Below are 25,087 nucleotides of genomic sequence, written 5' to 3'. Positions count from 1 at the left end.
AAACATCCTAATGAAAGCTCAAAACCCCCTTTCTACAAGAAAATTAGCACTCTTGAAGGCCTAATAAGCATGGTTAAGGGTACTTCTGATGCCAAAACTGAAAAGCACCCAAAACTCCCATGCCATCAGCTTGTGGAAGATAGCCATTCATGGGGGAAAAAGCAAAGAATATTTGAAAGTGATTAAAAGAGAGGCTATTTTGATATAAAAAATAATATAATAGACATGGAAAGCTGGTTTTCTGAAAATGATTGTGCTACAGATGTAATTAGGAAAGCTATATAAAGTGTGTCATTGAAAAAATATATTAGAAATATGGTTAAACTCCATAATTATGCATAACCCATATAGAAACAATAAAATAAAGTGAAATTGCCCCAAATCATCCTGAATAAGCATTATATTTATGAGTAATGTATGATATTCCATTCAGAGAAATGTTATGGTTTCTGTTTTTAAGAAAGATTTTCTATTTCCATACAGGCCCCTTGTTTATATTTTCATGAAACTTTTACAGATTTATTCTTTGAAATATAGAGTTTTTTACACAATTTTTCAATACATAAAACTCTTTTAAAAAGCATGGTGCACACTGTTTATAACTGAAGAACACAAAAGCATATTTCTTGCAGCTTGTTAAACACGTTTATTTTCATTAGGGTTACCTAAAAGTTTCATTTCATTTTCCAGAAACTGTTTAAAGAAAAGTTTTGGTCTTTATAAATATTCACATATTTTGGCTTAAAACCATAAAAGTAAATTTTGGAAGTAATCTTCATGTTCTTTTATAAATTATAAATGAATTATCTGTTATCTGGAATCGTTCAATGTCAATCAAATGATTCCATGCTGGACTCTCCATAATTAAGCCCAACACTTAAAAGCTTAAAGTTATTTTAACCTATTTTAAACAAGGAACTCTACATAAGTTCTCTAAATTGTAAACCAATATCTGTTTTGAGTCAGAAATCATGATGTAGATTTCTTAGTATTTCTAAGCTATTATAGAGAAATACTTCTAAGTTCATTACAGAGAAACTGAGGCATTTTATTTTCCTTTTTTTATTTACTTTAATTGGAGGCTAATTACTTTACAATATTTTGGTGGTTTTTGCCATACATTCACATGAATCAGCCATGGGTGCACATGTGTTTTAAATGTAGTTCAAGCTTTATAGTAGCTGAACTTGGTTCTGAGGCTGTATTAGAATTGACTCGTAGGTGACAGAAATTGAGGCAAAGGGAATATGTGAAAATATATGCCTACAGAAGAGTTAGAATTTTGCTTTCGCTGGAATACAGGGTTCATTGTTAAACAGAGCAGAAAACAAAAATTGACAAGTGGATTAACAGACAGGTTTGGACAGATTTTTAAGTATTTACTGTTTAGTCCGAAAATGGATTTTGTGTTTTAGAAAGTTTTTCTTCTTTTTTTCAGAAGTGTTACATGCTCCATTTTTACTCAAAGATGATAACTCAAGCACTAAATTAACAATAAGATTAGAGGTGGGAGCAACTGAAAATAGGGGTATTGGGAGATATTGATCACAAGAGTAATGGTCGATCATTTTATTCACTAATTCATTCTACGTAAAGCTGAGCATCTATTATGCAGGCCAGATATTTGCTTGCTAATGGAAATGCAAAAACAGAATAAAATAGAAACTTTCAGAGTGTGATGAGTGAAAACAATCATGAGAACTTAATAACTGCTTCACAGTCCATCTCAAACGTCACCTCTTCTTTTAAACTTCCCTACCCTTGTCTGGAAATAATTGCACCTTATTTTGTGTTTCCACAGGGCTTGGTTTATGCTTCTATCATGGATGTTTTATGTTGTATTTGAGCCTTTTATATATATATATATGTCTCTCTTGCCAACTAAATTGATCTAAATAGAAAGAACCATGTCATATTCACTGAACAGAGAAGGTAGAACATAAAATTTGTTTCTTTGTCATCATCAGCTGGTTCTAACTCATATCATACAGCTTCTTTTTAATATTATGTTACAAAATGAAAGCCATTATTCAAATTTTGTTCATACCACTGGGCCCTACTTCCATAAATATCTGACATTTTGCAGAGTTTTAAATTATTTACATCAGCTTAAAGTTTTGAGGACTAGCAACATTAATGTTTGTAAGTGTTTGGAGGCCCAGAGCAAAAAGTCTAAAATTTACTTGCAGTTCAGTTCAGTTCAATCGCTCAGTCATGTCCGACTCTCCGCGACCCCATGAATCACAGCACGCCAGGCCTCCCTGTCCATCACCAACTCCCGGAGTTCACTCAAACTCATGTCCACAGACTCGGTGATGCCATCCAGCCATCTCATTCTCGGTCGTCCCCTTCTGCTCCCACCCCCAACCTTTCCCAGCATCAGAGTCTTTTCCAGTGAGTCAACTTGTCGCATGAGGTGGCCAAAGTATTGCAGTTTCAGCTTTAGCATCAGTCCTTCCAATGAACACCCAGGATTGATCTCCTTTAGAATGGACTGGTTGGATCTCCTTGCAGTACAAGGGACTCTCAAGAGTCTTCTCCAATACCACAGTTCAAAAGCATCAGTTCTTCGGCGATCAGCTTTCTTCACAGTCCAACTCTCACATCCATACATGACCACGGGAAAAACCATAGCCTTGACTAGACGGACCTTGTTGGCAAAGTAATGTCTCTGCTTTTTAATATACTATCAAGGTTTGTCATTACTTTCCTTCCAAGGAGTAAGCGTCTTTTAATTTTCTGGCTGCAATCAGCATCTGCAGTGATTTTGGAGCCCAAAAAAAATAAAATCTGACACTGTTTCCACTGTTTTCCCATCTATTTCCCATGAAGTGATGGGACAAGATGCCATGATCTTTGTTTTCTGAATGTTGTGCTTCAAGCCAACCTTTTCACTCTCCTCTTTCACTTTCATCAAGAGGCTTTTGAGTTCCTCTTCACTTTCTGCCATAAGGGTGGTGTCATCTGCATATCTGAGGTTATCGATATTTTTCCCGGCAATCTTGATTCCAGCTTGTATTTCTTTCAGCCCAGCATTTCTCATGATGTACTCTGCATATAAATTAAATAAGCAGGGTGACAATATACAACCTTGCCATACTCCTTTTCCTATTTGGAACCAGTCTGTTGTTCCATGTCCAGTTCTAACTGTTGCTTCCTGACCTGCATACAGGTTTCTCAAGAGGCAGGTCAGGTGGTCTGGGATTCCCATCTCTTTCAGAATTTTCCACAGTTTATTGTGATCCACACAGTCAAAGGCTTTGGCATAGTTGATAAAGCAGAAATAGATGTTTTTCTGGAACTCTCTTGCTTTCTCCATGATCCAGCGGATGTTGGTAATTTGATCTCTGGTGCCTAGCCTAGGTTAAAACCATTTTCACAACAGTAATAATTGTTTTTTGTAATTGTTACTAATTTTACATTTTTCAGTGTTGCTAAAGTAAAAAAAAAAATCACAAAGATATTATAAAATACCCCTAGCAATAAATACTTTTACAATGACTGTAAATATTCTGAAGCCATGACGACAGGTGCTATGACTCTGACTCTTTACAATGTTCTGTCTTCCAGACCCACGTTTCTTTGTAATTTTCTGAGCTAATTATTCTTGATCTGCAGCAGGCTGCTACTGTGTTTTGAGCTGCAGTGAAATAATGAATGATTAAAAGGGAGAACAGCCAATGTTAAGAAACGGATAAGATCAGGAAGGGCCACTGAAAGAAAAAGGACGCCAGTACAAGTCAGTGACAGACTGAGTGTGCGTGCAGGCTCACAGCACTTTCACTGCTGTCCGAAATACCCGGAGCAAAGCCTGTGCCTTTCAGCTTGCCTCTGTAACTTAAACACAAATATTAAAGTTACACTAAATGCAATAGTGACTAGATTTCAAAGGTGCTAAGTTTCTTGCTTTTTTAAAAATTATTATTATTTTCTGTTGCTGCTGCGGCTGGAAGCACAACTGATCTGCAATGAGGAGCAGGAGTAAGGTAATACTCATCTCTTGAAAATAGAGATTTCAGTGTGTAGTTGGAGAAGGAAATGGCAACCCACTCCAGTGTTCTTGCCTGGAGAATCCCAGGGACGGGGGAGCCTGGTGGGCTGTCGTCTGTGGGGTTGCACAGAGTCGGACACGACGGAAGCGACTTAGCAGCAGCAGCAGTGTGTAATTATTTCTTCAAGGTGACTTAGTTTGGGATCCCCAGAAGCAGACTCTGAGCAATTAATTTATTAGTGAAGGTCTCCCAGGAGAAACTGGTAAGGGATGCAAGAATGGAAAGAAGAAAGAAGCCAAGTGAGAGCTGCTGCTGCTAAGTCACTTCCGTCGTGTCCGACTCTGTGTGACCCCATAGACGGAAGCTCACCAGGCTCCCCCATCCCTGGGATTCTCCAGGCAAGAACACTGGAGTGGGTTGCCATTTCCTTCTAGTGGAGGTAAAATCATGGCTCACTTGGGAGAGGGGTGCTCAGCAAGGATTTTAAAAAAAGATCTGAGAGGATCTGGGCAGAGCACTGACTGTGTCTAACTACACAGTGTTTCGCAGAAAATTTATCTTTGTGACGCATTTCGAAGTAAAGATGGAGCCTCCTGCATAAGACAGTTGCAAACTAAAGATTGTCTTCAATGTTCAGGATCTGTATTTAGGCCAATGAATTATACTTTGACTTACAACAAAAATGGGAATTGGAGCTTAAAGATTATACAACTGGAGCTGTGCAGGGAGTGAGAAAAGGAAAGCTCTGAAGGTGGAAATGGTATTTTTTGATAGAAAGAAAAAGTGAGAGAATTAGACTAATTATTAGGAAACTGTGCATGAGTAATTACATTGACAGATTAATTGAGACTGAAAGGCATAGAGGATGAATAATCTAAATTGGTGAAAGATTAGAAAAAGAATGGACTCTTTTGAGAATTGAGTGCTTTATATAAACTTGTATGAACCACAGATAAAATAGCAACATTTTCTAACTTCCCAACGGATGGAGGCGTCCTCAAAGCAGTATCCCTATAAGGAACAGCAGACACTTGACAATAGCTGTCCACTGTCCACGTGGAAAAGATGGCTGAGGAGAAAACTGTGTAAGGTTTCAGCCCAATAGATACATCTGGCTGGCCAACTGGGCCTGTGTTAGTTAACACTAGGCCCTGAAGACAAAACAACTCGGTTCTGCAGGATTGTTACATTTCTCCCATATCACATACACAATGAGGCACTATGGAACCAAGGAGAAACAAGTCTTGAGAGCACCTTGCGGAAGCTTCTCCGATACGAGCACAGGGATTACAAATTTCTATTCTACATAAAACAATATCACAGAGAGTAATAAGATGAGGTGGATGGTATGTCTTGACGTAAATGTTTTGGACAAGAGAAATTTGAAAACGTATCTTAGATGGGCAGTGCATTATCATCGCCTCTAAATTACCCTGTGCTACGTGACTGAGCAACACTGGCAAACATCTGTAATTTAAGTGTTTTATTCTGATTCTTACATGATTGGTATGCCAGAGAACTTTTTAAAACTATTTATCATATTAACTCTGGCTTTGCTTTTGGAATACATCATATAATTAATTAAGAGATTGAAGTTTCATTACTTCATGTCTGTCTTTACTGGATTATGTCAGCAGCAATTCTGTCATTACTAAATCATAAGCTATTTTTATGTTTCTCAAGATCTAGACCTCACAGTCATCATTTAAATAGAACATTACAGGGGAGAAAAGGCAATTTGAAGCATCCCATTCTTAGCTATGTATTGAATAAATCTATTCTGCTATTAGAATCTATTTTGGTTTATTTTTCCTTGTTTCGGTCATAGTTCAGTAACATTCAGAAGAAAGTGCTATATGGTAAGCTAATGTGATATAGAAGACCCATTACTTACCTGCCAAATTTATCAGAAAAGTAAAAGAAAAAAATCCTTCCTTTAGAAATACATTATAAATTTAAGTAAACAAATACAGGATAGGTTATTTATGGCAGGCATATAACTTCTAGCTTCTGATCATTAGCTTTACTAATCATTAGCTTAATTTATGAAAAATAAAATATTTATAGTACTGAAAACATGAGCAACTAATAAATCAGATAGTTTTTAGTTGAAAAACCACAAGTTTTTCTTAATCTGTTGACTCTCCCACCAAAAAATAATCCTGAATTTCCACAGTATTGATGGAAGCCTTAATTATTTTTATGGATGAACAAAGGATTCCAAGTTCAATCAATGAAGATGATATAGGAACTTTGTGTGTTAACGGCAATACCCTATGTGGCTCACACAGTAAACAATCTCTCTGCAATGCAGGAGACTCGGGTTCGATCCCTAGGTTGATAAGATACCCTGCAAAAGGAAACGGCTACCCACTCCAGTACTCTTGCCTGGAGAATTCCAAGGACAGAGGAGCCTCGTGGGCAACACGACTGAGCGACTAACACTTTACTTGTGAACTTTACAAGGTTCTGAAATGACCTTTATAAGTAGAAGTTCACTTTCCTTGCAAAATGCTTTACTAACACCGACTTGCATGCACTGTTATCTATGAATCTAAGTGCTTTTAATAAAAAAAAGACATTTTTATAACACTTGTAGGTTTACAACAAAATTGAGAGAAAGTTGGAGGGTTCCCATATACTTTCTATTCCTACACATGTGTAGCCCCCCCATTTATTAACATTACTCACCAGAATGGCACATTTTTTTAAACCAAGGGTAAACCTACCTCAAAATCACCCAAAGGCCACAGGTTACCTTAGGATTCACCCTTGGTACTGTACATTCTATGATTTGGACAAACTTATAGTGACATATATCCATCATTATGGTATCATACAAAATATTTTCAACGCCCCCCCAAAAAATCCTCTGTGTTCTGCCTAATGATCTCTCCTCTAACCCCTCGCCCCTTAGTGACCCTGGCAACCCCTGATCTTTTTACTGTCTCCATAGTTTTGCCTTTTCCATAATGTCATATAGTTGAATTTAGGTAGCCTTTCCAGATCGGCTTCTTTCACTTAGTAATATACATTGAAGTTTTCTCATATCTTTCCATGGCTTGATAATATTTCTTTCTTTAGCACTGAATAATATTCCATTATTTGCCTGTACCACAGCTTATTTACTCATTCACCTACCGAAGGTCATCTTGGCTGCTTCCAAGTTTTGGCAATTATGAAAAAAGCTGCCATAATCATCTGTGTTTTGGTGTGGACATTGGTTTTCTATACTCCTTTGGATAAACGCTGAAGAGCGTGACTGCAGGACCATGTCTTAAGAGTACGTTTAGTTATGTATGGAACTGCCAAACAGTCTTCTAAAATGACCTGCCTTCCCAGCAGCAATAAACGAGAAGGTCTCTGTCGCTCCACATTCTCATCAACATTTGGTGGTGTTGGTGTTCCAGATTCTGGCCATTCTGATAGGTATATGGTAGTACCTCCTTGATTTATTTCTCATTTCCCTGATGACATTTCATGTGGAGCATCTTTTCATGGGCTTATTTGCCATCTGTCTATCTTCTCTGGTGAGGCGTCTGTTAAGGTCTCTGGCCCATTTTTTAATCTGGTTATCTGTTTTCTTATTGTTGAGTTTTAAGAATTTACTTTATATTTTAAATAATGGTTTTTTACCAGGTTTGTCTTTTGCAAGTATTTTCTTTCAGTCTATGGCTTGTCTTATCACTCTCTTGACAGTGTCTATTACAGAGCAGACATTTTTAATTTTAATGACATCTAGCTCTTTAATTATTTCTTTCATGAGTTGTGCCTTTGGTGTTGTATCTAAGAAGGACATCCCTATGCCGATGGTAATCTAAGTTTTCTCCTATATATCTTCTATCAGTTTAATAATCTTGCATTTTGAAGTTATGTCTGTGATCTACTAACCTTAACCCTAGTCCTAAAAAAGTAGCAAGAAAAAACAAACAAAACCTAGTTCTGAGTCATGGACCAAAGCTGACTGTGTTACAGCATAAGCCACTTGAAGTGTTAGCCATGATTAGCCATGCAAATTCCTAATAGGACTACAATTATTAGGCATAATAAGATTATTACTATCAGGTTTTAAATCAGCTATAATCTAACTGAGTCTTTGCATATAGATAGGTGAGGACAAAATGGACCTGAGATACTTTTTTGATGTTATTGCTTTGAACTCATTAAATTCTAAAAGTGAATATTTTAAAACTGTATCTTAAATAATTAATAATTTATTTCTGCTTCTAAAAATTTGGCTCAGTGGAGTCACAAGAAGGAACACTTTTACTCTAAAAGCGACAAATTAAGTATTGATTTGTTGTTGTGGACACAGTATATTACTTTCAATTAGAAAAAATACATGCTAGTCTACATTGGCTAACATTCATTTTTCAAGAGCTGATATGTTTGTCTTACATGATGCTTCAATAACTTCAATTTAGTTATAAAACAGTAAGAATGTATAGACAGAAAAGTGAACAAAAGATTGTATACATTGTAAAGCTCTAAGATACATATATCCAACAGCAAAGAAAAAATGATTGTTACCTTCTGGATAAAAGAGAAAACTAAGTAAATATAGAAAACCTTGAATACATAACAACATTATAATAAATGTCAGTATTTATGGACTTCTTTGAAGCCAAGGTAAAAAAGCAGGTTGTCTAAAACAGACAACCATTTAAAATATCTTAACAATTCAAATCATTGAAAATTCAAGTGCTTCTTTTCTTCTCAATGTTTGCTTCATATAATAGTGAAGGCAACACGTTCATAAATAGGCATTGATGAGTTCAGGATATCTTATACACTCAAAATATTCATAGAGAGTCTTTCACTATTCTGTGAGCCTTCCTACTGTCTGTCTGTTGCTATCAATTATAGAGTTGGAAGGAACTTTCACAAAAAGATGATTGATTCAAAAAAGGAGAAAATATATCTGTCATTAAGACAACCCTTTGATAGTGGATGCTGTTGTTAAGACCCAAAGGATTTTCTCACCTTTCTATCCCATAATTCTGGTGGTATAGTCCGGGCTCTACAACATCCTATAGCCAAGCTAATCTTTCATTCCAATACGTTTTCTCAGTTCAGCAGCAGTTTTTTCCAGCTGTTGGATGTTCCATTGCCATTGTCTTCTATTTGAGTGAAGCTTATTTACCTGGCAGTGCAAACGCTTAAGAATTGCACCGTATCTTTTATGTTGTACCTATTAAAAGAAGAGCACCTATCAACAGGGCTTGAGAAAGAAAAATAGTAAACAGCCATTAAGGATATTTTGACTACTCTAAATAGGAAAGCACTCAATTAAAAATTACTTAATAAATAATTATGATAATAAAAATAAACAGTAATTATAACTATTCAATGCTTACTACATGTTAGATACTGTGATGAGAGATTTTTACATATAATTAAATCTTTGTAACTCCTTATGATGTAAAGATTATTATTCCCATTTTTGTATAAACTGAAGATCAAAGAGTTTAAGTCACACACTCTAGGTTTCACAGTTGGTAAATGATGGTGTTTGGGATTTGAACCCCAGGCAAGCATTTGTGATGAAGGGCCTTCTACTTATCAAAGTAGTTTCCAGTTAAGAGAAATGGATTTTTTTTCCTGTATCAAGTGGTTCACTGAAACACAGACCCAATTGATCTAAAGATCTGGGAGATAATGTAGGCCATTTTCCTACCAGTAGGTCAGTATTTATGCACAACACAGTACATACACCACATTTTGTTTATCCATTCAATCATCCAAGGGCATTTGGGTTATTCCTATTTTTGACTATTGTAATGACTAATGCTGAGATGAATGTGGGTGTGTGAATATTCCTTTGAGAGACTGTTTTCAATTTGGGGGGGTATATATACCCTGAAGTAGAACTGTTGGATCATTTAATAATTCTACTTTGAGGAACTGCCATGCTGTTTCTGCTCTGGGTGTACTAGTTTATGTTCTCACCAGCATGGAGGAGGGTTCCAATTCTGCACATATTGAAAGTACTTTATACTATCTGCCTTTCTGGTCATAATCAAAGCCATCTTAGTGGGTATGATGTGATACTTCCTTTGAGTGTGACAGTGGTATTGTGCTAAAATGCCCTTCTTAAATGAAATGATAGAATAATATTAATATAATAATGGGACTGCGAAAATTACCTCTTCATTTTCATATCTGTTTAAGACAGAGCTCTAGTCAATCAGGAAGGTGATTCTAGGTCAATACAAAAAAGAATCAATTTGTCAAAACACCACGCCACATTTATCAAAGTAACCAATTTGCCAAAATAAGCTTATAGCTTAATATGGCTGTAGGGAGACAAGACTCTGGGTTTCTGGGGCCTTAAGATTCTGCCCCAAGCTGTCTCCCCTTCTCTCTGTAACTCAGCTTTCCTTTCTACTGGGACCCTTCTTCCTGGGACCCTCAGGGGAGTTCCCCTCTCTCTCTCAGAGCGCCTACCTTAGTTAGTTCAGAGCTTCTTTATCTTTATTATGCTATGGCTCATTTTGATAGTATAGAAAGGACCACAGACTCCTTCTTAGAATGTTTTTAAATGTATAAAATACAATACACAGGATTACAAAAGAAATCAATTATATGGAAACACAGTTCTGCAGAGCACCAGGGGAACTGGGACAGAGACACTCATAGTTCAGTTCAGTCACTCAGTCGTGTCCAACTCTTCGTGACCCCATGGACCACAGCACACCAGGCCTCCCTGTCCATCATCAACTCCCAGAGTCCACCCACACCCACGTCCATTGAGTCGGTGATGCCATCCAACCATCTCATCCTCTGTCGTCCCCTTCTCTTCCTGCCCTCAATCTTTCCCAGCATCAGGGTCTTTTCAAATGAGTCAGCTCTTCACATGAGGTGGCTGAAGTATTGGAGTTTCAGCTTTAGCATCAGTCCTTCCAATGGACACCCAGGACTTATCTCCTTTAGGATGGACTGGTTGGATTTCCTTGCTGTCCAAGGGACTCTCAAGAGTCTTCTCCAACACCACAGTTCAAAAGCATCAATTCTTCGGTGCTCAGCTTTCTTTATACTCTAACCCTGACATCCATACATGACCACTGGAAAAACCATAGCCTTGACTAGACAGACCTTTGCTGACAAAGTAATGTCTCTGCTTTTTAACTTAAATAGGTTGGTCATAACTTTCCTTCCAAGGGGTAAGCGTCTTTTAAGTTCATGGCTGCAATTACCATTCACAGTGATTTTGGAGCCCAGAAAGATAAAGTCAGCCACTGTTTCCACTGTTTTCCCATCTATTGGCCATGAAGTGATGGGACCAGATGCCATGATCTTAGTTTTCTGAATGTTGAGCTTTAAGCCAACTTTTTCACTCTCCTCTTTCACTTTCATCAAGAGGCTTTTGAGTTCCTCTTCACTTTCTGCCATAAGGGTGGTGTCATCTGCATATCTGAGGTTATTGATATTTCTCCCGGCAATCTTGATTCCAGCTTGTACTTCTTTCAGCCCAGCATTTCTCATGATGTACTCTGCATATAAGTTAAATAAGCAGGGTGACAATATACAGCCTTGACGTACTCCTTTTCCTATTTGGAACCAGTCCGTTATTCCATGTCCAGTTCTAACTGTTGCTTCCTGACCTGCATACAGGTTTCTCAAGAGGCAGGTCAGATATAATAAATGCATCCATTGATATATCCAATAGAAGACATTAATAAGGAGAATAGTCACCAAATATGCTTATATTCATGTTCATAAAATATATTAATAGAATCAAATAACTATAACAAAACTTTGGTTAATCCATAAATCACACTAGCCAGCTTCTAAAATTATTCTTCAGGCGTGAAGCTGTGAAACCCCTTGGATCACAGTAGAGATGTGCCAAGTCCCCTTAGTAGGACTATAGATCACCAGCCTCGGCTAGATATCACAGAAGGTATTAATATAAACTAAGGAAGATGGATTATGTGAAGAACATAGAATAAAAATAGGCAAGTGAAGGTAGTTCCCCCTCAGCGACTCTGATAAGAATGACTCTGTTGCAGAGATTGGCTAGAGTGTACAGAGCCAGAGGTCAAGTACACTCAAACTCAAGTGATGGACTTGATTTCCATGCTCAGTAACCAGCTTTGTGATAATCTGGCTTCTAGTGTAGTTTCCTTACAAGGAGAAGAAGCACTAATGACTGATACAAGTTTTCTATTTCCTTGAGAGTTTTGTGCATTCTTATAAATTAATAAACTGGCATTTGAGTTTCACACAGTTGCTATTTGTGAACTCTGCTAACACTTCTACCCAGACCTGGGATACTTACAAGGTCAACTTTCTAAGCTCATAAGGCTGCTGCTGCTAAGTCACTTCAGTCGTGTTTGACCCTGTGTGACCCCACAGACGGCAGCCCACCAGGCTCCCCAGTCCCTGGGATTCTCCAGGCAAGAATACTGGAGTGGGTTGCCATTTCCTTCTCCAATGCGTGAAAGTGAAAAGTGAAAGTGAAGTTGCTCAGTTGTGTCCGACTCCTAGCAACACCATGGGCTGCAGCCTACCAGGCTCCTCCATCCATGGGATTTTCCAGGCAAGAATACAGGAGAGGTTGCCATTGCCTTCTCTGCTCATAAGGCTAAAAGGCAGTTTTGGCCAAGAAGTGACTTCATAAGGTGAAGGTCACACTGGGAGCCTTCTTGGAGGCCAGCCAATTGTTCAGCCTCTATTGGTGTAATTCTGACTTTGGTAAGTATCAATACTTAAACTTGAATACTGTTACACACCTAAGGATGTAGTGGTTCTATAGAAAATACAGCTTTTTTGCCTCTAAGAAATGGATACATTGCCATTCTTATTTAGTTATTGTTACCCTTGCGGCAGAAATGAGAATAGTAATGAAGCAGGGGTGGTGCCCACGGAATACAGGGTAACAAGAACCGCCTCTTCATTCCCTTCGCTCTAGACATACTTCACTTCCAGAATCTGAGTCCAGGTATGTTCTCATCTTAAGACCTCTGCACCTGTTTTTCCCTTTGCCTGAAAAACTATTCCTCAGACTTTCATGACCAGCTCCTTCATTTCTTTACATTGTGTTTTAAAAGTTGAACGTACTCTGATTCCTGAGATAAATTTTGCTTGGTCATGAGGTATTAACTTTTTTATATATACCAGCTATAGTCAATTTGAAAATATTTTGCATCTGTGTTCATGAGGGACACTGGTCTGTAATTACTTTTCTGATAATGTTCCTGTTCATTTTGTGTGTCAGGGTTAGACTGGCCTCCTAAAATAAGCTTGGAAGAGTTTCTGCCTCAATTTTCTGAAAGAATTTGTATAATCTAGATATTATTTCTTCCTTAAATATGTGATGGAATTTACCAGTGAGATTATGTCAATCTGAATCTTTCTTTATGGGAAGGGTTTTAATTATGAGTTCAATTTCATTGATTTATAATTCATACCGTTTATATAGCCTAATTTGAAATGGAACATGGAGCTAAACTTAAAAGTAATCTCTTCCTGTGTTAATGATGATATGTGTATTTTTCAAGGAATTTGCCCATCTCATCTAAGTTGTCAAATTTATTGACATGAAGTTTTCTAAAAGAGGCTTTTATCACCCTTTTAAGTCTATAGGACCTATCCTCCTTTTTCTGATAAGTATTGTTACGGCTTATCAATTTTATCAGTCTTTTCAACTTTTGGCTTTGTCAATTTTTCTGTTTTTCCATTTTCTATTTCTTTCATTTCTATTATTTATTACGTCATTTCTCCCTATTTGCTGTTGGCTTATTTTTCTAGTCCCCTATGATAGAAGCTTAGATAATTATTTCTAAACCTTTTTCCTTTCTAATAAACACATTTAAAGCTGTAAGTTTTCCTCTAAATACTGCTTTAATTGTACCTCACAATATTTATAAGCTGTTTTCATTATCATTCAGTTTCAAATATTTTCTAATAATTCTTGTGATTTCTTAACTCACGGATTATTTATACTTGTGATGCTTAATTTCAAAATATTGCCATATTTTCTAGCTTTGCTACTGTTACTGACTTCTAACTGAATTCTGCTGTGATTAAAGAATGTAAAATTCTTTGAAATTTACCATCCAGTATACTGTCTACCTTGGTGGAAGTTTCATGGACATTTGAAAACAAAATATAATCAATAGTTGCTAGGTAGAGTATTTCATAAGTGGTAATTAAGTTTAGTTGGTAGATTAGTTGTCCAAATTTTCTATATGCTTGCTTATTGATTTTATATATTGTTCTATCAATTACTCAAAAAAGTTAAGCTCTCTAGTATGACTGTTTTGTGTCCTTTTATTTTTGTCCATTTCTATTTCTGTATTTTGAAGCACTGTGATTAGGTAAATTTACATTCATTATTATTATTCATTTCTGACAAATTCACTGGCTCCCTTCGACTTTGGAGGTAGTCCATACTTTAGAATCTATTTGATATTAATATAGTCATGACCAGCTTTCTTAAGATTGATGTCTTCATAGTTTATCTTTTTCCATCTTTCAAATCATGTGTCTATATTCAAAATATATCTCTTGTGAAAAAGTTATGTTACCAAACTGTTTTTCAATCCAATCTGAAAAATGTTCCCTTTTAATTGGATTGTTTAGTCCATTTACACTTGATGTAACTAATGGTATGCTTGGATTTAAGTCTACCATTTCAATATCTGCGTTCTGTTAGTCTCTTTTGCCTTTTTATTTCTTACTTATTTTCTGTCTTCAGAGTGGATAACAGGCCTAAATATAGAATGCAAACCATAGAACTCCTAGGAGATAACACGGGAGAAACCTAGATGACCTTGGGTTTGGTGATGTCTTTTTACATACAACACTGAAGACACAATTCATGAAAGAAATAATTGACAAGCTGGACCTAATTAAGCCTTCTGCTCTATAAAAGATGCTGTCAAAAGAATAAAACAAGACACAGACGGGGAGAAAATATTTCCAAAAGATGCACCTGATAGCTGCTATTCAAAATACACAAATTCTGAAAACACAACAATAAGAAAAAAATAACCAGATTAAAAAATAGGCCAGAAACCTGAACAAACACCATATCAAAGAAGACAAACATTAAATAAGTATATGAAACTATGCCCAACATGAAATGTCAACAGGGAAATGAAAATCAAAACAAGATATCACTACACATCTGTTCAGTTCAGTTCAGTTCAGTCACTCAGTCGTATCCGACTCTGCGCGACCCCATGAATCACAGCACGCCAGGCCTCCCTGTCCATCACCAACTCCCGGAGTACACTCAAACTCATGTAAAGGCCAAAATCTGGAACACTGGCAACACCAAATGCTAGTGAGCATGTGGAGCAATGGGAGCTCTCTCATTCATTGCTAGTGGGAATGCAACGGTCCAGCCACTCTGGAAGACAGTTTGGCAATTTCTTACAAAACTAACCATACTCTACCACATGATCCAGCAATCATAATCTTTGGCGCTTACCCAAAGTTCTTCCCTGGTGGCTCAGTGGTAAAGAATTTACCTGCAATGTAGGAGACTGCCTGCAATACAAGAGACCAGTTTGATCCCTGGGTCAGGAAGTTCCTCTGGAGAAAGAAATGGCAACCCATTCCAGTATTCTTGCCTGGAAAATCCCATGGACAGAGGAGCCTAGCAGTATAGTCCATAGGGACACAAAGAGCCGGATACGACTGATTGACTAAACCAGTTCAATTTAAGCGAGTTGAAAACTGAAGTTTACACAAAAACAGATGTTTACAGCAGCTTTATTCATAATTTCTCAAACTTGGAAGCAACCAAGATGCCCTTCAGTAGGTGAAAGATAAACTGTTGTATATCCAGACAGGCTGGTTCTAAATTGGAAAAGGAGTACATCAAGGCTGTATACTGTCACCCTGCTTATTTAACTGATATGCAGAGTACATCATGAGAAATGCCAGGCTGGATGAAGCACAAGCTGGAATCAAGATTGCCAGGAGAAATATCAATAACCTCAGATACACAGATGACACCACCCTTATGGCAGAAAGTAAAGAGTAATTAAACAGCCTCTTGATGAAAGTGAAAGAGGAGAGTGAAAAAGTTGGCTTAAAACTCAACATTCAGAAAATGGCATCTGGCCCCATCACTTCATGGCAAATAGATGGGGAAACAATAGGAACAGTGACACACTTTATTTTTGGGGGCTCCAAAATCACCGCAGATGGTGACTGCAGCCATGAAATCAAAAGACGCTTACTCCTTGGAAGAAAAGCTATGACCAATCTTGACAACATATTAAAAAGCAGAGACGTTACTTTGCCAACAAAGGTCCATCTAGTCAAAGCTATGGTTTTTCCAGTACTCCTTAGAAGGAAAGTTATGACCAACCTTGATAGTATATTAAAAAGCAGAGACATTACTTTGCCAACAAAGGTCCGTCTAGTCAAGGCTATTGTTTTTCCCGTGGTCATGTATGGATGTGAGAGTTGAACTGTGAAGAAAGCTGATCGCCGAAGAATTGATGCTTTTGAACTGTGGTGTTGGAGAAGACTCTTGAGAGTCCCTTGTACCGCAAGGAGATCCAACCAGTCCATTCTAAGGGAGATCGATCCTGGGTGTTCATTGGAGGGACTGATGCTGAAGTTGAAACTGCAAAACTTTGGCCACCTCATGCGACGAGTTGACTCACTGGAAAAGACTCTGATGCTGGGAAAGGTTGGGGGCGGGAGAAGAAGGGGGAGACCGAGAATGAGATGGCTGGATGGCATCACCGACTCTGTGGACATGAGTTTGAGTAAGCTCCGGGAGTTGGTGATGGACAGGGAGGCCTGGCGTTCTGTGATTCATGGGGTCACGGAGAGTCGGACACGACTGAGCGACTGAACTGAACTGAACTGAGCTGATGTATGGATGTGAGAGTTGGACCATAAAGAAAGCTGAATGCTGAAGAACTGATACTTCTGAACTGCAGTACTGGATAAGACTCGAGAGTCCCTTGGACTGCAAGGAGATCCAACCAATCAATCCTAAAGTAAATCAGTCCTGAATATTCATTGGAAGACTGATGCTGAAGCTGAAACTCCAATACTCTGGGCACCGGATGCGAAGAACTAACTCATTGGAAAAGACCCTGATGCTGGGAAAGATTGAAGGCAGGAGGAGAAGGGGACGACAGAGGATGAGATGGTTGGATGGCATCACCAACTTGATGGATAGGAGTTTGAGTGAACTCCAGGAGTTGGTGATGGGCAGGGAAGCGTGCTGCAGTCCATGGGGTCACAAAGAGTCAGACATGACTGAGAAACTGAACTGAACTGAATTGATATCCAGACAGTGGAACATCATTTAGCAATAAAAAGATAAATAAAAAATGATCTGTCAAGCCATGAAATGACACAAAGAACCTTAAATGCAATTACTAAATGAAAGAAGCCCATCTGAAAAGGCCACAAAGTATATGATTCTAACTATATGTCAGTCTGGAAAAGGTAAAACCATGGAGAGAGTAGAACCACTTTTAAAAAGATTGGGCTTTCCTGGTGGCTCAGATGTAAAGAATCTGCCTGCAATGCAGGAGACCTGGGTTCGATCCCTGGGTTGGGAAGATTCCCTGGAAAAGGGACTGGCAGCCCACTCCAGTGTTCTTGCCTGGGAAATCCCATGTACAGAGAAGCCTGGGGGGCTACAGTCCATGGGGTCACAAAGAGTTGAACACAACTGAGAGACTTTCAGGGCTTCCCTGGTTGCTCAGAAGGTAAAAAGATTGGGAGTAGAGTCCAAAAGACATAGACTCATATTCTATTCTGTCTCTTATCACCAGCTATATAAAATTACACAAGTTATTTAAATTTTATGAAATTCTGTAAAATATGTTACTACAAGAATTTAAATGGGATAGCTTATAAAAAGTGCTTGAAAAATACCAGGCAATCAATAAACAACAACAGATTTAATAATACTGAACATTTCTCCTCGTATTTTTGTTACCATGTTATCTAGATACCTGAATCATTCTTACCTTGCCTTTAGTTTACCTTTCTACCTTTGTTTCTTTGGGTTTTTCACCTAGGACAGGCTTTCTAGTTGTGTAGTCATTTCTGTGGCTGACCTCAATAAGTGAATGGATTAGTTAACTGTGTAAGTTGTATGCTGTACTGTAACAAGTTAAATGTGTTTTGTTCCTGCTCCCTAGTAGCTCTGAAAGCACTCTTAAATTTTTCCTGTCCTTTAAATTTGGAGCTCGGGGTCGCGGAGAGTCGGACACGACTGAGCGACTGAACTGAACTGAACTGAACTGAACCAGCAATGAATCTTAAGATGCTTTGCTGCTGCTAAGTCACTTCAGTCGTGTCCGACTCTGTGTGACCCCATAGACGGAAGCCCACCAGGATCCCCCGTCCCTGGGATTCTCCAGGCAAGAACACTGGAGTGGGTTGCCATTTCCTTCTCCAATGTGTGAAAGTGGAAAGTGAAAAGTGAAAGTGAAGTCGCTCAGTCGTGTCCGACCCTTAGCGACCCCATGGACTGCAGCCTACCAGGCTCCTCCATCCATGGGATTTTCTAGGCAATAGTACTGGAGTGGCTTGCCATTGCCTTCTCCGTAAGATGCTTTACATAATAACTATTATCACAAAATGTTACTTTCAGCACTCATCATTTGCTAAAAACTTCTTAAATGCTCTGGTTTCCCCTTCCTGAAAATGCTTAGATTTGGCAAATAACATGTTTTTAAACCTTGAACTAAAAATTACTAATCATAGCTTAATGCTTTGTATTTGAAACTTTGTGTTTCTATGCTTTGTATTTTGCTTCCCAATTTTTTCGTTAGTGACTCATAACTTATCTTTGTTTTCCTCTCTTTTATCTTTAGTTCCTTTCTTCTACAATGTATATAAAGACAGAGAGTAGAAAGGGGAAAAAGGGCATTTGGGGGTAAGTATTTGAAATACTTCTTTCACTCAGACATGGCCTAAAACAACCAAACATATTTAGTTTATTTAAAAAAAACTGTAAAATCCAAAAACCATTTTCATTTTTTCTTAATCAAAAATGTAAACAGTAGCATTAATATGAAGATTAAACATGCAAAGCAAAAAATGTTTGAAAGAGTTAAACATTAGAACAAAAGAATGCTATAACCTAGGTAAAAGATGACCAAGAACTGCACCAAGGCCTCAGCTGAATACTTCCAGAAGGGAAAGAAAAAAAAAAAAACTCGAAAAAGAAATAAGTAATAAAAATCTGTTTAAATTTATCGTCTCAAAAAACTGGTTGTTTTGAGAAAGAAGTTACTTGTATCAATGATAAATTCTCATCAAGCAATAAGAGAAATTGTTGGGGGGAAAAAATGCAGTGTTCTCAAGACAATGCTGTGGCATTTGTCCTTCAATGTTATAATTTATTATAAATAATCTCTAATTTCTTAGATTTTCATTTTTTCATTTTATTTTCAACCATAATATAGTAATAGAATTGAGAACGACTATTTTTAACACATTAGAATTAATAAAACTAAGATTAAAAAATCTAAAAGAATCTTCAGTAACCCTATTATGAAAGTTTAAAAAGAGTTTATTGAATTTCAGGATAAGAAGTATAATGATGAAAACATTGAAAACTGAATATCACGCTCAGTGACATTCCATCTAAATCTAACATTAGTAGTCACTTACATCACCCTTTACCACTAAATATACCCATGTACACTTCTGCTTCTGTCAAAATAAAGTATATGTATTTCATATAACTACTCCTCATGCCAAGTACACCTAAAAACCCTGGACATTGGATATAATATTAATGTAAGTTCTGAAAGGTGGAGAGAAGAAGGCAAACTTACTGGAGGCCTTAGGATTCAAGGAACGAATGGTAATAGCTCCCTGGGTTTTCATTTGGCCTCATATATCACAGATATGAGGAAGGAAGAAAGCAAGCTCGAAATGCCAACAGATGCAGACAACAACTAAACAAAACAAAAAAACTCCAGGAAAAGCCTGCTCTCTAATCAAAGGACCAAGAAAAGGGCAGCCTCAGACTGAAAATTTTGAGGTAGTAACTACTGACGTCAAACACCACAAAAAAAACAACAATGGCTCCACCACCACCCACACCAGCAAACAGTGAGTGGAAAGAACAAACTTTCACCATTGCTGGGCTGTAACAGGGCCCCAGTCCTCCTGCTGGGGTGGTGTCAGAGAAGGCTGAGTGGGGAGACAGGACTCTATTCCCTCTGGAAAGTAATACCACATCCTCTGGTGTGAGGGGAGCACCTCTGGGGAGGCTAGACTTCTGCTCCATCTAGTGGCTAACAAGGCACTGGGAGAGTGTCAGAGGAGGCCTAGTGGAGAGTCAGGTTTTTCCACCATCACTCAGCAGTAGCAAGGCCGTGTCTATGTGGGAGCAATAAAGAGGAGCTCCTGCCCCGCCCAGCCAGGGGCTTATCAGCAGAAGCCTGGCGGGCAGCCAGGACTCCCACTTCTGACCAGCAGTAACAGGAAGCCCTTATTCCCTCCACGAGTGTCCATGGAGTCTCTGAACTTCCACTACTATGTGGAAGTAACAATGATACAGAGTCTTACAACGTAATACCCAACATGTCCAGATTTCAACAGAAAATCATTCACGGAAGCAAGAACCAGGACGCTCTCAAACTAAATAAGAAATAACAATCAACATGTGCCAACACTAAGAAAATGCAGAGGTTAGAATTATCTGACGGGCATTTTAAAGCCATCATCATAAAAATGTTTCGATGAGTAATTAACGAATGTACCTGAAACAAATAAAAATATTAAAAGTCTCAGAAAAGGAATAAAAGATACAAAACACTGAATGGAAAAGACACAATAACTGAAATAAAAAATTTAGTGGGATGGTTCAATAGCAGAATGGAGGGGATAAAGGACAGAATCAATGAATTTAAGATAGAACACGAAGGAGTATGCAATATGACCAACAGCGAGACAAAAGACTGAAAAAAGAAATGAAGAGGGCCTCAGGGACCTGTGGGATTCTATCAAAAAAGACATAATTTCTGCCATAAGAGTTCTGGAAGAATAGGAGAAAGAGGACAGACCTGCAAAAGTTTTAAATAAATTAGAACCAAAAATTTCCAAAATTTAGCAAAAGACATAAGAACTGAGAAGTTAAGAATTTTCAAAATCAGATAAATCCAAAGAAATTAACTCCAGAAAAAACCCACTCCAGTACTCTTGCCTGGAAAATCCAATGGACAGAGAAGCCTAGTAGGCTACAGTCCATGGGTCACTGAGAGTCAGACATGACTGAGTGACTTCACTCAAAGACAGCAAAGCTTGAAAGCAGCAAGAAACAAATGTCTGAGAGGAAAACAATTCGATTCAAATGACAGTGAATTTCCCATTAGAAATTACGGACACCAGAAAGAAGTGGCACAGCATTTTTCAACTGAAAAGAACAGTTAACCCAGAAATCTATATCCAGCAAAAACATCTTTCAGAGATGAAAGGGAAACGAAGACATTTTCAGATGAAAAAAAAAAAAAATCCCAAAAGACTGCCACCAGCTGACCTCTCCTAGAAGAATGAATTTAGAAGCTTGAAAGAGAAATAAAACAATAAAGGAGGAAATCTTAGAACATCAGGGAGGAAGAAAGAATATGGTAGAGCAAAAATACAGATAAATACAACAGACAGATGGAAAGGGCATAGCTAAAGGATATCAGGTTTCTTTTGAGGTGATGAAAATTTTAAAAATTGACTACGGTAATGGTTACAAGGGCTTCCTTGGTGCCTCAGTGGTAAAGAGTCCGCCTGCAGTGCAGGAGACGCACGAGATGTGGGTTCAATACCTGTATTCATATTAAAAACCATTTAATTATGAATTTTAAATGAGTGAATTGTATGTTATGTGATTTATATCTCTATTGAGATATAAAGCTGTTTTAAAAGTCAGAATCGTGGTAGCTGAGAAAAAGGGACAAGAGAACTTTCTAGGCATGATGCAAAAGTTTTATATCTTGTTCAAGGTCATGGTAACACAGGTATATATATAAATTGTCAACATTAAACAAGCTAAAGGCTTACAAATAATGTACCTACTCTTATGACAGCTATACTTTAATAAAAATTATTAAGAATCTTTAATTTCTTTCCACAATGCTTTTACCAGTTTATACTCATACCAATAGTATTTTAGAATTGAGGTGGTCCACATCTTACAAATTGTAATATTGATAATTGACAGGCCAAATTTGGGGCCTTATTGTGGTCTGATTTATCAGTCCCTTACTGTTAATGAGGTTGGTCATCATTTCCATTGGGTTTTATCTTTTTTATATATATTTATGTTTTAAAAGGTAAGACTTTTCAAACCATATTCCCAAGGTTCTATGGCTTGTTCGAAATTTTCTTAATGCTTAGTCACTTTTGTATGTTACAAATACACCCTTCTCAAAATGAGTCTAGTCTTCTTTGTATGCTGCATCTCAATAATCTAGAAATTTATGATATAGCCAAAAGTAGTATTTAATCATGCAGTTTGGATGTATGTCTGTGTCTTTTAAAATAAATACTTCTGTAATGCAAATGCAAAGTAATTCTGTCTCCTACATTATCTTTAATCCTTGTGGAAGTCTATGTATGTACGTGTTCAGAGGTAGGAATCTAATTTTACTGCAAAATTGTTGTAATGTTTTCACATGACTAACATTTTATTTGTTCCATTTATGATGGATTATTTCTGGATTCCTTTTTTCTACTTCATTAATCATTCTTTCTATTTCTATGCCACATATATAGATTTATAATAAATCTTGATATTTAGAAGGGTAAAAGTACCCATTTATTTACATTGCTAGTAAAATAGAAGATAAAATCATGGTGTTTCTTAAAGAGAATGTTTTGCAAAAGTGAGGGCTTTTGTCTTCAAATTCCTGTTGCTTTTTCATTGTGTCAAATTAGTCACAAGCAAGTTGAAAATATGCATCGTTTTATTTTCCAAAGTAATTTTAAAGGGTGAAAATTATTTGCCCTTAACAACATACACTTTTCCCTTTTCGTTCTCCACTCATCTAAACAATGACTATAAGGTCTACCAGTGGCATCTCAAATTTAGTCTCACTTTTAATTTATCATTCAGTTTGTTTTCTAATTGGACTATTGAAAATTATAGATAGGAAGTCAGAGGTTTAGAATACCAACACTTCCATTGTCTTTATTTTGAAGAGTATTTAATTTCTGTCTATGAGTGGTCCTCTTTAACTGGATAGCCTCTGCTGTCTATCCATATTAATTGGTTACAAAGCTGATGGAATGTGGAGAAGGAAATGGCAACCCACTCCAGTATTCTTGCCTGGGGAAGCCAATGGACAGAGGAGCCTGGTGGGCTAGAGTCCGTGGGGTTGCAAGAGTTGAACGTGACTTAGCAGCTAAACCACCACTACCACCTGATGGAATGAGACCTGGAAGAACTCTAGGCCAGACTGAAATAAGACTAAGTACTTGCTTTTCTTGAATACATTCAAATATTTGAATATTTGGGGAGTTAGCCACACTTATCTATTAATAGTTTGGATGTATCAACTGTTTTTCATAGTTCTTTTTGGTTTTCTAGCTGTTTGGGGAACTGACAGTAAACTACACAAATTATGACTACAGTATTAATAAAAGTTTAAAAAATGATCCCATAAAACATTGAAATCCAGATATTTAAGACTTACCTCTATTTCTTTTCTTAATTTTTCATGTGTCTTTATTTCTTCTTCAAGAAAACAAGTTTGTTCACTGATGGATTCTTCTACAGTTGTAATTTCATCCTTCAGTTTTGTAATATCTTCCTGTATGTTTATAAATTTTAAAATATACATGTCAAACAATGAATTACCAACGCAAATCCAAGATTTTCAGTGTTTCTATAATTTAAGAAGATTAACCATCACATTTAATTTTGATTAATATGATTAGAATGTTACTTCTCTAGGTATAAGGAATAAGAAAGCATTATTCAAACAAGCAAACCTTAGATTTGAAGATACAGAAGTAAAAACCAAATGAAAATAAGACACAAAGGAAAATGGAAGTCATAGTGGTAACTGTTTGGCAACGGTGTATAGGATATTTTTTTAATTCTTAGCAAGAAATAATAGATATTTTAAGTTTTATCTCCCAAAGTCTTCAAAGAATATTAAGAGAAAGATTCTTAGGGTGCAATTATTAATTCACATTGTTTGTGTAACAGCATTAAGCACACTAAATAGATTTTAATTGTTCTGGATCCACTAGACCGGAAGCTAGTTAACATTTTTGTGAGTCACACTATCTGTAACAAATGGATTAATTGTTCATTTTATTTTATTGGACTATATATTTTTATTAATCCACAAGGGATTTGGGGATGTTTCCTTTATGCATTTGTACTTTTGGCATAGTTGTTACATAACTCATGCACTTACGCAAGTTTTTAAAAGCTGTGAATCCAGTTAGAGCACTCATGGGTATTTTACCAAGTTAATGATAATTTATCACTGAGTAAGTGTACTCACAAAAAAAGGAATACTAGAAAATGTTTTAATAAGTGATATTTCAAACCTGTGCTTGTCTCATCAGGTTTCCTTCTGGATTTTGGAGATCCAGCTTAAGTTCCTCTTTCATTGTCTTTAGTTTTTTAACAAGGTCTCGCTTCTCACTGAGTTCAGTCATGAATGACCATTTGTTCTCTTCCTCTCTCAAACCATCTTTATGTGCTTTTATCTTGGCATAGTATTCATTATATTTTATCATTTGTTCCACAAAACTTTCTTGGGCTGTTTCTATGTCAGATTTAAGCTTCACATTTTCTGCATGTAAGGATTTGATTTGATTTTCCAGACCTCCACACTGAAGTCTGGTATTCTGTATGGCAGCATCTTGCTGATAAATTTGCCTTTCTGTTTCTTTAGTTTCTTCAGAGACAGATGCTATTTGTGTTTCAAGCTCATGAAGTTCATTCTGTAAGATATTTCAACATTATTGTTATTAATTCATGATATTCAACATGAAAGAAAAGCCATTGTTTTGATCCACAGTGTGTGTAGAAAAAAATCACTTAACATAAAAATATGTTATCAAATATAGAAAAATTGATGCATAATAGGAGACATGTAATAAAGTAATAAAATTATTTTATATTCAGAGGGAGC

At 37.0% G+C, this 25,087-nt stretch overlaps 1 protein-coding gene across 1 annotated transcript; it reads right to left on the bottom strand.

Moving 5' to 3' along the window:
* Window positions 1-8,841: 8,841 nt before the first annotated feature.
* Window positions 8,842-24,769, bottom strand: CCDC122 (coiled-coil domain containing 122). The gene is made up of 3 exons (XM_055426816.2): window positions 24,498-24,769; window positions 23,630-23,746; window positions 8,842-9,183 (listed from the first exon to the last, which is right to left on the bottom strand). The coding sequence occupies exons 1-3, from the start codon at window positions 24,687-24,689 to the stop codon at window positions 9,034-9,036; spliced, it is 459 nt and encodes a 152-aa protein (XP_055282791.2). The 5' UTR covers window positions 24,690-24,769; the 3' UTR covers window positions 8,842-9,033.
* Between the last annotated feature and the right edge of the window lie 318 nt (window positions 24,770-25,087).

Source organism: Moschus berezovskii, chromosome 13, assembly GCF_049115385.1.
Source record: "Moschus berezovskii isolate FMDL1 chromosome 13, NW_MosBer_1.0, whole genome shotgun sequence".
Classification (NCBI taxonomy): Eukaryota; Metazoa; Chordata; class Mammalia; order Artiodactyla; family Moschidae; genus Moschus; species Moschus berezovskii.
The sequence above is the reverse complement of the archived record's forward strand: the minus strand, read 5'-3'. Positions and strand labels throughout refer to the sequence as shown.